General features: G+C 40.7%; 1 protein-coding gene across 1 annotated transcript; it reads right to left on the bottom strand.

Annotated features, from left to right (window-relative positions):
- Positions 1–411: 411 nt before the first annotated feature.
- Positions 412–826, bottom strand: LOC103293273 (40S ribosomal protein S15a-like). The gene has a single exon (XM_054724160.1). The coding sequence runs from the start codon at positions 824–826 to the stop codon at positions 473–475; it is 354 nt and encodes a 117-aa protein (XP_054580135.1). The 3' UTR covers positions 412–472.
- Between the last annotated feature and the right edge of the window lie 12,564 nt (positions 827–13,390).

Genomic DNA, 13,390 nt, shown 5'->3' with positions numbered 1-13,390 from the left:
ATATAAATCCATGTCTACTCACTCTTCCCACATGTCCTCAACCTCCGTTTTGAACTTCTCCATCTCCCTATTTCACTCTGGACTGATTGATCCAGAGTGTGCCTGTTAGTTTTCCTGGCACTGCTTTTTGCCATTCTCTCCTGGGTCCTCTCTTCCTCTTTCCTGATTTATTCCCTTATCCTGATGGAGCACATCTTGAAGTAAGGGTGTATGAATAGTAGGTGTCTTTATTTTACCCTTGCACATAATTGGTAGTTAACTAGCAGGGCCAGCTTCCTAGGTGTACATGTGAGGCCTCCTGCTTAGAGGATCCCACACTTGGTGTAATGCTCTGTTGCTGCCATCTTGATATTTGTAATTTTTGAACAGGGGACCCCCCCCCTTTTGTTTTTTGTCCTTTGAGGCTTTTTATTTCCACATATGTATTACATCCCTAGAAAAAGAATCCCAGGATTTTCCCTCCTGTGTGCTTTCATCTTGCTTCTTCATGGTCCATGATGCCCGCTGAGGTTGTCAGTACAATGAAACCAAACTGACGGGACAGAAGCAAGTTGTTCTGCCATTTTTCTAGAACTTTGAGTTGCACATTAAATCGGGGGCTGATTACTCCACACTTGTTCAACCTGCCTGTGAGGTTCACAACAATTTTCCCAGCTCTGTGGTCATCAATAATTTCAAATTCACCAATGTAACCATGCTTCATCATCACAGTCAGAAACCGGAAGATGGCTTTGGAGGATGGCCTGATAAGAACCTGGCGTTTGCCTCTCTTTTCCGCATTGTTGATACTCTTCAGCGCATCAGCCAGGACATTCATGTGCACCATTATGGCGGCACAGACCAATGGCGGAAAGAGGGACCCCATATTTTTATTTTTCACTGAGCTTCACAAATTACGTTGCTGGTCCTGTTGGCTAGATATATAAACCTCGGTTGAAATAATTGTCCGTCATAATTTTGATATCATTGCTCCACTGTCTTCTAGTATCCAGTGTTACTACTGAGAAGTCAGATCCATCCTGGGTCCTTTTTAAAAAAAAAAATTTTTTTTTTAAATTGATTTCAGAGAGGAAGGAAGAGGGAGAGAGAGAGAGAGAGAAATATCAATGATGAGAGAGAATCACTGATTGGCTGTCTCCAGCATGCCCCACACTGAGGGCCGAGCCCACAACCTGGACATGTGCCCTGATCAGAATGGAACCATGACCTCCAGGTTCATAGGTTGTTGCTCAACCACTGAGCATGCTGGCCGGCCGGTTCCTTTTGTACTGTTTGTCTCAATCTTTTCTCTGGGGAAGCGCTTACTAGCCTGTTTTTAGCTTAATGAACTCAAATTTAATTATTGGATTGGATTTTTTTTTTTTCTTGCCCTGTATACCTGGTGGGCTCTTTCAATCTTCAGCCTTCTATCTTTAGTATGAAGAAGATTTCCTATATTATTATTTTTAATACTTTTCTATTTTCTATTTTCTATGGTTTCTCTTTATGGAACTCTTATTATTTAGATACTAGACTTTCTGGATTGATACTCTCATTTTATTATCTTATTTTCTTATTGTCTATTTGTTTTTGTGCTACTTTCTGGGATTTTTTTTCTTTATTTTCCATTGTCTCTATGAAATCTATTATTTCAGGCATCATATTTTATATGACCAGTAGTCCCTCTTAGTTTCTGATTATTTCCTTTTTGTAGCTTCTTGTTCTTTTGTTATGGAAGTACTGTTTTTTTCTTATCTTTCTGAATGTATTAATGATAGATTTTGGGGGGAAGCATTCTCTGCTCCCTCTAGTTTATGTTTACTCTGTGCTCTTCTTCATTTGTTCTTTGCCTTTCCTGTCATGGACTTGCTTCGGTAATCTCCTGATCCTTGGCTCTCCATTTATGTGGAGGAGGAGTAATAAAAAGCTGATCGGAATGGGTGTGTGTGTGGTATATTTTCATTTTTGTTGTTGACGGATGGGCTGTACATAAAACGATTTGACAGAGAGTTGGACTTTTTTTGGGGGAAGCCCCTAATGTCAGCATCCAAAAATCTTTTCTCTCTGGTACCTTGATTTCTCCAGAGAGAAAAATCCTAAAATATCCCTAGCCACAGGCATGTGACAGAGAAAGAGAGGAATGGTATTTCACTATTGGTTGTATGGACAATCACTGAATGCCCCTATTTCCAGAAGCATGCCTCATACTTTCTTTCTATTGTGCTTGGTATTACCCACTTCAGAAGACACTATGATTCATGTTCTTGAGACAATAAATCTGTAATCACCTGTGGTGAGGGAAGGAGATGGGCTGGGGTAATGTAATCTTTAACTTACCATCGGGTCTTTAGCCCCAAGCTGGTCCTCAGGTATCCATGATGCCCTCTGCATTCAAGCCCTGAGTCTTTCCTGAGTTTTGCAGAACAGATTAACTTGTTTCTCATCAGCAAACTATCTTTGCCTCCTATCAGGGCAGGTGAATTTATGCTTTCTCTGTTTGGCTAAATGAGTTTCATAGCTCTATCCATTTTTAATTTTCTTAAACTTGGTGATATCTATTGACAGCTTTCATCCCTGCTCCTGCCTTTTTTCTCTTTCTGATTTAATACATTTTTATTCCTTTATTTACATATATTAATGGTATTTTAGGAGGATACAGAGACACCTTTTTTTGTTTGTGTAGCACATTGAAATAGAATTCTTAACTAACCGTCTAGAGTCTTTCTCATACTCTAATTCTATGTCAAAATTGATGTTGGTAATGAAGTGGTATGAGGAGTATCCAAAAGTGGGGGAAACTAATAAAGAGAGAAAAAGAATGCTATTGTTTGACAAGGAATGTTCTTAGATATATAAATAGATTTTTAATACCAAGGGCAGATGGAGGACTTTTTTTTTCTTTTGAAAGTTATCCAGCTTTCTAGTTTTTGGAAAATCTAAGTGTTCAAGTGTCAATGTGAAGGAAAACAAATCTAGCTCATTTGTATGGGAGAAAATATGCTCAGAATTGGGGGGGGGGGAGTCTGGATTGGTTTGAACAGAACTTTCTGTCTCTGGAATTCTGTGTAAATTCATTTTAAAAATTATTCATAGAGGAAAAAACTCTTCAATAAAAACTGACAAAAACTTGACAAAAGAAGGGTTAAAATGAGAATTATGGACTAACATCTTCAATTTACTTTGAAATATACTTAAAAATAAGAAGAATGTATAGAGGAAGAGATAGATGTGTGATAAAGCAACTAGAGTAAAATAGTGCTGAATAATCTAGGTGGTAAGTATATGTGTATTCACTAAAATTATTTAAACTTTATTGTGTGTTTGAAAATTTCCATAGTATAATGTGTGTGTGTGTGGGCGGGGGGAGGTCGGGGGAGAGATGAGGATTATGGTGATAGAGAGACAAAGGTGAGGGAATCAATAATTCTAGACATGAATTGACCATCAAAGCGAGCCCAGAGACAACACTGTCACTCAGATTTTCTTGAAGAAAATCTATGTGTATACTTTGAGAATTTTACGTTCAAGGACTGAAGTATGATCTTGCCCCTTTGTGACACTTGCCCTTCTATAAACCTAAAATTAATACAGGGACTAAATTCCTCTCAAAACTAGACTTTCCCAAATCATGGCCAGGACATTCAACAAGGAAGTGATATTGATTTTAATTGCCATGGTAGAAGGTCAAATCCCCAATGTACTGATCAAGGAAAATGTATTTTGAATCGTCCACTTTATCATCACATAATATCTAACTTTGTAGTTTCAGTTGGCAAGTTCTGAGGACTAGAGTCTAATGTTAATGAAGTCCAAGGAGAATTGGCCAAATGGCCTTTAGCCCGAAGTAGTGTAATTCTGACTTGATATCAGAACGATGGGTCCAATCATTACAAAGATCAGTTGTTTCATATAAAACCAATATCCAATGGCGCCAAACAACCCTGATCCTAGAGTTATCCACTAGCAACTGTGCCCTTTGTGACAAAGGGGAACTGAGAGCAAGTTTATCTCAAACGTACTTATCACCACTTTTGGAAAAAACAATCAACTTATGGCTGTAGATGTTTGATAGGATTAACCTTCCAGGTGTATATTAGCTCATCTGGGTAGTAATTTCCTTTTAGAAGGAGAATATTTTAATAAAATGCTTTGGAAGTTGACAGTATTATTGAAAGAATTCAGAAATATTACCACAGGGAAGAGATTCCATACAAACAAAAATATTAAGTGAACATTTTCATCCATTGTATACATTCATATATTATTCTCATGTTGAAAGATGCTGCTGCTGTTATTTGGGATATTGTGTGTAAAGTGACTTGGCAACGAGCATTATTGTGTGCTGTAATCACGGGGCTTCAAAAGATGCCGTAACTGCTGGGCCGATGTTTACACTGATATGAGACTATTCATTAGAGAATAACACCCTGAGAACTGTCTGAACATGTTGATATCTGCCATCCCTCACAGAAAACTCTTTCACCTTTCTTGAATTTGATTTTTTTTTCAGACTTCAGGACCCCCAGTGAATAATAATAATAAAAGTTGTTTGAGCATTCAAATATGGTATATTTTGAAGGATTTTGTGGCTATTATAACTGTTTATCAGAAGGAACTACTTACATGTTGGAAGTTGAAGGAAGCTTGGTTGCTTTAGTACAATCCCCTTATTTTATAAATGAAGAAATGGAACTCCAAGGATGTGTGTGACTTGTTTGGGATTGTGGAAGAAGTCAATAGTACCAGCATAGGTGCCATATATCAGCTTCTGGTCACTGATTGGCAGTTTTTTCTCTTCACAGTGCTGTTCAAGACAGAATTTCTGTCTTGGATTGGAAAATGTCTCTGCTGAGTTGTTTGTGAATCATTTATTTGACAGAGCTTTCTAAGCCCCAAATTAAAAAATAGTTTTGCTCATACTTGTTAGAAAAACAAAAAGCTTTCAAAAAGTGATAGCTACAATGACAAGAAGACCTTTGAGACAGCATGGATGGACCTGGAGAGCATTATGCTAAGCAAAATAAGCCAGTCAGATAAAGACAAGTATCACATGATCTCACTTATATGTGGAATCTAATGAACAAAATAAACTGATGAACAAAAAAGATCCAGAGACTTTGAAGCATGCAATAGACTGACGTATTTTAGAGGGAAGTGTGCGTGTTGGGGGCTGGGGAAGGGGAGGCGAGGGACAGGGGAAGAGATTAACAAATGAATTTATATGCATATATGCATAGCCCATGGACAGAAAAATAGTGTAGGGAAGGCCTGGAGAGGGGATGAGTGCAGTGGAGGGAGAAGATATTCATCACCATTAGTCATCAGGGGAATGTAAATAAAAACCACAGTGAGATACCACTACATGCCCACTGAAACAGCTTAAATTGAAAAAGACTAACATTAGATACACCAGGTTTAGGCGAGGATGTGGAACAAGTAGAATTCTCTTCCCTGCTCCTGGGAAGGTAAACTAGTGCAATCACTTGGAAACCTTCTTGGCAGCTCTATATCAAGTTGGATAACACTGTGTAGTGTGTTTACCCAAGAGGAATGAAAGCTTATGTACAGGTAAAGGTTTGCACACCAATGATTATAGCAGTTTTATTGGTAATAGTCAAAACCTGAAAAGGATCCCTATGTCCATCTGCAGATGAATAGATAATTAGATTTTATCCATGCCAAGCTATGTCTAGGTCCCAACCCCTGATACTTATGAATAGGCCTTGAGATAATGGAAAAAACACATATTGGTGTCCTCCCCTGATTCCTGGCATAGAGGAATCCTAACCATTGCAATTTCCTAAGTGATAAAAGCACTAGGTACATCCTGTGTTCTAATATTTGGTCTCTGCCCCTGGTTCCTGACACTTAGCTCCTAAATCCCTGGAATTTCCTGGATGATAGAAGCATCTTATTTTTTAAAACTATATTTTTATTGATTTCAGAGAGGGTAGGAAGGGAAAGGGAAAGAGAGATGGAAATCATTGAGAGAGAATCATTGATTGGCTGCTTCCTGCATGCCCCTACTGGGGATCCAACCTGAAACCTGGGCATGTGCCCCGACCTGGAATCCAACCGTGACTTCCTGGTTCATAGGTCGACGCTCAATCATTGAGCCACACAGGCCAGGCAGGAGTGTCTTTTTGTGGTTCTAACGAGATGACTCTTGGTGGGCTCCTGGATGGGAGTGGGTCACCAGAGAGACCAAGACATGATTAGCAGCTTGAGATTTTCAGCCCCATCCCCCATTCTCCAGAGAGGAGAGAAGGGCCAGAATGGAGTTAACGATCTATCATGCCTAAAGGATGAAGCCTCCATAAAAATCCAAAGATTTTTGAGAGAGCTTTTGGGTTGGTGAACACGTGGAGATGGGGAAAGAGTGGTGCTTTTGGAGAGCACATGGCAGCTCCATGCCCTTCCCACATACCTGGCTCTGCACAGGTCTTCTATCTGATGCTCATCTGTATCATATCCTTTTTTTTTTTTTTAAGAGTGTTTTTATTGATTTTTGAGAGAGACTAAGGGAGGGAGGGAGGAAGAGAGAGAGAGAGAAACATTGATGTGAGAGAGTAACATAGATCGGCTGCCTCCTATATCTCCCCTCCCGCCCCACCAATCCCACCCAGGGATCGAGCCTGAAACCCAGATATATGCCCTGACTGAGAATCAAAGCAGATGGGAAGATGCTCAACCAACTGAGCCACACCCACCAGGGCTTATCATATCCTTTCATAATGAACTGGTAAGCAGTAAGCAAACAGTGTTCTTGAGTTCTGTGAACTGCTTCTCTATCCTCAGAAATTGGGCCAGGCTGTTAGGGTCTCATAGGCAGAGTGAACCCCACCTCCCTGCAATTGCTTTTTTCAAAGCTCTGATTAAGGACACAATTATACTATGGTGTTGAGGGCTGGAGCAGTAAGGGAAGGGAACAGAAGTTTAAAGCTCTTTATGAAATGTCATCTTGTGAAATATGACTGATATATATATATATATATATCTTGTGAAATATATCTGATATATATATATAATATTTTATTAATATTTTATCATCTCTACCTCTACCTCTTCCCCTACCCCTACCCCTACCCCTACCCCTTTTTTTTTCTTAATTCTGTGCTGGGCCTGAGACTCCAACTCAGGAGGAGCCCCCTGCCCTAAAATTCCTCATCCAGGGAAAGGAGGCATGTGGGTTTAATGCTGTTTAAATCTCCACCTGACCTAAGCAGAAGGGCCTTATTGCTCATGCACAGTCCCAACCAGCTCATATCAGCCACCTTAGGATCTATGGCCAAAACAGTGTGTGGATTGTTTGCATGTCACCTCTGCACATGTCCTTCAAGAACTCATGGCTACAACTGTGGATTCAAAGACGCTGAACCATATTCCCTTTGTTCTCTACTAAGCAGCTGTAGCCAATCCGAGCATAGAATCCTCATCCTTTTCAAAAGAACTCAGCCTCCCCAAGTTGCTTTTAGTCTCTTACTAACCAGGCAATTTAAAGTACTTCTCTGGGAAGGGGAGCTCTCCAGTACCCAGTTCCTGGTTCTATAGTTCAGGTTCTCACTACAGAGGCCAGCAGTAGAATGAATAAAAAGAGGGGGAGGGGAATACTTAGAGCTGGGAGTGTGAATCTAAGTCCATGTAAGATTAAGGTTTTATTCAGTTTCATGATGTAGCTGAATGCAGGCTGGGTGAAGCTCTTAATTGGCTGTGCTTGCTAATTGTTGACCTGGTTTTTGCATGAACCACAGTTCTGTTTCCAAAATCTGACCCATCTGATCTGTGTTGAAACTTGGAGGTTGAATTAGCAGGTACACAAGGAAAGCAGTAGGGTCCTCTTTTGAAATACATGAAGGTTTTCAGGACATAAGGTTTTTTTGCTTTTTAATTAAAAGAAAGGTATTCCTTCTCCCCACTCCCCACCCCCGCCCCCAAATTCATCACCAGTTTACAGAGAGGACTTCTGCCTCAGGGTTTTCTGAGTGTTAATATCCTAAGATGTTCTTTCTGTAGCCACACCTCCTTGGCTCAGCAACTGCCTGGTTTACTTGGATCCCTGAGCTGCTGGGAGCTGGCTGGTCCTGGAGAGATGAATATTAACTATGCTGACTCCAGGGAGCCAGCTGGAACCACAGACTCACCAAGAAGAGGGAGGGGAAGATAGTCTATCATTAATTAAAATGAATCTTTCTCTTGTTTGCAGGGAACTTTTCAAGATGTGGACACATAAAGGTATCTTGTGAGCCTCACAGTAGCCCCAGGAGTTAAGTAGGAAAGTAATAGTCCCATTTCATAGATGAGAAAACTGAGGCTTGAGGACTGGCCTAAATTCATGTAGTTCTCAGAAGCAGAACTGGGAGTATAGTCCAAGTCTCCTGGTTCCTAGTGTCTACTTATTGGAACTCTGGCAAGTGGCCTAGAACTGCTGGTGGATCCCTTCCTAATTTCTCTTTCTCTCTTTTGGCTATGGAGGGTTATTCATGAGTAGCAATGGTATAGGATGCTATAAATTTTCTTCCCTAAAGGCACATGGAATAAAACCCCTTTTGTCTGTCACCACAGAGGCACAATGACTTTATAGCATTGGGAACCAAGCTTGATGGCCTGTTCTGCTCTGGGCCTCGCCCCCTTACTTTCCTAGGAGCAGTCTGAGGGCAACCGAGTGTCCGACACAAAGTCCAGGCTGGGCTAATCTGGAAGGCAGACAGCCCTTCGAAACCCACTCCAATCCACTGCAGGGGTGGGGAACCTTTTTTCTGCCAAGGGTCATTTGGATATTTATAACATGTAAATTTTTAACATACAAAATTATCAACTTAAAATTAGCCTGCTATATTTGGTCAGACATTTAATTAACTCACCCTGAAGGCCTTAGCAGGGCCAGACCCAATGATTTCCTGGGCCTTATACCGCCCACAGGCCGGACGTTCCCCACCCCTGCATTAATGCCTGTTGCTAGGGAGGTCACCCCCTTTCGAGATATTATCATTCCTGGCATCGTTTCTACAGTTCACCATCTCCAAGATGTTGGCTAATTTTTAATTTTTAGAATTTTGTTCTTGGCTCAACCCTAGCAATGGGTTTTGTATAAATGAAAAAGTGGACTCAGATTCAGATTTCTTTTCGGACCTAGGTCAGATGGTGAATCCACAAAATGCAGCGCTTCTGAATGTCATCAATCCCTTCAGGAGGATCATGACCATCAAGGGGAAAGAAACAAACTGTTGCTGACATCAACGAGGCTGTCACGCCAGGCCTGCCAGGCAGCTGATTCTATCTCACACTGAAAGGCAAAAGAGCTGAGTGAACTCCTACAGGGCTGAGATCCTGTTTTAATCCAGGTTGAATCTCCCCCGGTAGGGTCACCCACCTTGCCTAAACTGCCTTCAGGTGAGCAGTGTGTCGAGTGGGCTTCACCCAACAGAGAGAGGGGAAGAGTCTCCCCATAGGACAAGGAACCGAAGGGAGCCACAATGAAGGCGGTGCTAGCACTTAATTGAGCCCATTCTCAAAGCAGAAAAAAATAATTATAGGTCAAATTTAGAGGTCTGGGTGGAGGAGTAGGGTGGGGCAGACTTCAGCTGGCAGCTAGGGATGATTTCAGGTCATGTGGGGAGCTTTTAGCTGAATTATAGATGATACTTCAGTCCTATGAGCAGTAAAGACTTTGTGAGCCATATTGGTCAGAAGTTGGGACCTAATTAGTGTAGCTTGCTTACAGTTACTCAATGACAATCTTCCCTTTTATCTACACCCAGCCCAAGATTTATAATGATGAGTAACAACTCACAGCTGTAAGACATAGGGTTTCTTGATTTTCCCCTTTCCTTTCCTGTAAAATAGAACTATCCCCAGAAGCTCTAATAGTCTCCATTTCTGTTATACCCCAAAGGATGAAATATGCTACTGTCTTATTCCAAGATATGACATATAGTTTTATATTTCAACAGGCAGTTTCTGAAATGGATTGCATTAAAATTGTCAACCTTATAGGGCTAAAAACAGCTTTAAAAAATCCTCCTATAAATTTCTTTCTTGACTTATATTTGAAAAAAGAAATGCTAGGGCAGAGGTGGCACTAAAAAAAAAAAAAAAAAAAAGCTCAGGAAAATTCACTGAATTTTTCCCCTTTGCCCCATGCTTATTTTCATGTCTTAGTGTGTTTCAATGTACAACCATGTTGTTAATGTTTTCTGTTTGGTAAACAGAACATCTGTACCCCCTGCTCCTGATGTTCTCAGTCAGCCTGGCTATTAGCTAACAGGGAACTAGTTTGAACTGCAGAACTCAAGGTCACTTTCACTGCTCTTTCATTTGCATTTTCCATATAATTCACAGTGTTGATGCTCTCTCTGAAAACACCCTGCTTTAAATATATCAAGGCTTTCTCTCTGGGGCCCAAGACAAATAATACATCCCACACCACACAGAGTCCTACACTGGATTAGCACAATGATTCATACTTGGTGAGCTGTGTTCTGGGGCTCAAAGAGTGACATTCATTTATACCTTCAAAAATAATCCTCCAAGCCCTGATAAATTAGTCACCAGGCACTACTGGCTGCTGAATGGCCTACTTTGGCATCTTGCCTTCAGAGCTATAGGAGTCTTCATGTAACCTGGGCTTCCTCTGAACTTTAGTAGGCCTGGGCTACACAGTTGTGCTGGTTCTGAATTCTACCTGAGAGGAACGTCTCCAGAGGTTAGAGAGAGGTGTGTGGGGCCCCCTCCTCTTAGTGGGGCTCTTGCTGTTCCCAGAGAGGATATGTGACAGTTATCCCTGTTTAGTTAATAGCACTTGATGAATGATGCACAAGAGGTCATGACTTCTGTAGCCTTCGCCTCTCCCCTTTCTATAGTTGTCACTTCCTGTCCCCAAACTTCCCCCATCTGCATCTTCACTTGGAAGTAGTTGTCACTTTTCTATTCACTATATATATATATATTTTTTTCCTGAAGTGGTTTTGTTAGATGATTTATTTTTATGTTTTTCTTCTACATTAGCCTGTTTTCTTTTTTAAAAAAATTATTTTTATTGATTTCAGAGAGGAAGGGAGATGGAAAGAGAGATGAAAACATCAATGATGAGAATCACTTATCAGCTGCCTTCTGCACGCCCCCACAACCCGGGCATGTGCTCTGGCTGGGACTCGAACCGTGACCTCCTGGTTCATAGGTTGACCCTCACCCACTGACCCACACCAGCCAGGGCTACCTTAGCCTGTTTTCAGTTTTAATCTGTTGTTTTAAAACTTCAAGAAATTAGTAATAACAGTTGAATCCCTTTTCTAAGCCTTCCTTGGTGTGGTTTTTCCAGTCTCCAGGTTTCCACACTGGTCTACAGAGAGCATATTATACACATCAATGCTCTCACTTCCTTTCCTTACATGTAAGCAGGCACATTGTTGATTATTTTCCCTTAATAGAAAAATATGGTAAAAAAATAGTTAAAAATCTACAAGGAAGAAGAAATATGTTGGTGATGTCAACTGTTCCTTTGGATAAGTACATGTAAATGGACCTGACATAGTTAGGCTATAAAAGAATATAAACAAAACAAAATTCCCAGCTCACCAGCTGCTGTAGATGGAAAGATTTAGGGGAAAGGGAATCATGTTGTGACAATGCAAGAAGTAAATAGAGGCCAAAAGTCTTGGACTGAACAGAAGAGAAACATTGATGTGGTCTAGAACCTAAATTAATTCTTCCTAATCTTGGTTTCTTATCTACTGCCAATGAGTTTATGCAAAATTGCAAATAGCTAGTGAGAGTTTTGGGGGACTTTGATCCTTGATATGCAATCTAAAGATTGAAAGATTATATTTTCTCTCTAATTAAATCTCTTCTAACCTTGTATGGAGTGCCTGCGAGGTGAACAGGCAAGATTCAACCTGCTATGTGGAGTAGATTCCCAGGGAGGCTGGGAGAGACCTGTGTAATCGTGACTTGCAGCAAGAGTTACTGAAACAAGGGCTACGTATTTGTACAGTAAGCAGAAACAGAGAGTGAGACACACCACATGCATTTTTTCCTGAGATGCTGATGGTTGATGTGAATACCCCTAAGGACAATTGCAGTCTACCACGTTAACAGTTCTAGTAGCGTCTGAATATAAATGGACAGTTCATTGCCAGAACCCATATACCACAGCAGTAATGCAAAGTAAACAGTCCCAGGCACAAAATCATACTGTGACTAAGGCCCTAAGTAACATGTGGGTTCTAAGCCTTTACATGAGCTAATTTCTCTTGGGGAGGATGTATACAGGGTTCCAAGAGTTCTTCATATTCTCCTCTTTTTCTTCCCTTTGGTCTTAAGGCTAACTAAGGCTATTTGCTAACTAATTCTATTATGTTTTGTTTAACTAGTTCCCTTTGAGGAAGTGGAAGCCCCAAAGGGTTAAATTGCCCCTCAAGGTCACACAGCTAATTAGTAGCAGAGAAACATTGCCTGCTACTATTCTGCCAAGTAGAGTGCTTTATACACTGGATGACTTTCTGTTGCTTTCCTTGTTTTCTTGCTGCAGTCCATATGCTGCAAAGTGGAGATGAGGAAGAACTCTTCTTTTACATGAAATATTCCTTCCCTGTGCAGGAGCCTGGCGGAGTAGATAAAGCAGTCCCTCCCACCAGTGTGGTGACTTGAGGGGCACCAAAAATCACCATTTGCATTAGCTTCCTAGAGCTGCCCTAGCAAGTTACGTAACAAGTTATGGCCAACTGGGTGGCTTAAAACAACAGAGATTTATTCTCTCACAGTTCAGGAGGATAGAAGTCTGAAATCAAAATGTCTGAAGGCCCCAGGGAAGAATTCTTTCTGGCCTCTTCCAGCTTCTAGTGGTGGCTTCGATCCTTGGTGTGCCTTGGTTTGTAGCTGCATTACTCTAGTCTCTGCCTCCGTTGTCACATGGCATTCCCACTGTGTGTCTCTGTGTGTACGTTTCTGTCTCTTATAAGGACCCTCTCATTGGATTTAAAACCCACCCAAATCTAGGATGATATCATTTCAATCCTTACCTTGATTACATCTGCAAAGACCCTATTTCCAAGTAAGGTCACTTTCTGAGGTTTTGGGTGGACATGAATTTTGAAGGAACACTATTCAACCCACAGCATCATTGAATTCAGAAATAACAATTCAGTTAATAAGTGGATACTAAATCTAAAGCATTGTATAGAAACGAGGAAATAATGTTTTTCTATTTATGAAACCTTGTGATGGTCTATTTCAAACTTGATCTTCGAAGTTAAAACTCTCCAGCAAAAGGCTGGAGGGTAATATTAAGCACTCAATACTGTTTTGGGAGAATAATATATTTTTAGTGTGCTTTTCTGTGCCAGGCATTACATTCAATGATTGACTTGGACTATTTAATTAATTCTTTCAAAATCCCCATGAGCCCTGCACCATC

This window comes from Eptesicus fuscus, chromosome 12 (genome assembly GCF_027574615.1).
Source record: "Eptesicus fuscus isolate TK198812 chromosome 12, DD_ASM_mEF_20220401, whole genome shotgun sequence".
NCBI lineage: Eukaryota > Metazoa > Chordata > Mammalia > Chiroptera > Vespertilionidae > Eptesicus > Eptesicus fuscus.
The sequence above is the reverse complement of the archived record's forward strand: the minus strand, read 5'-3'. Positions and strand labels throughout refer to the sequence as shown.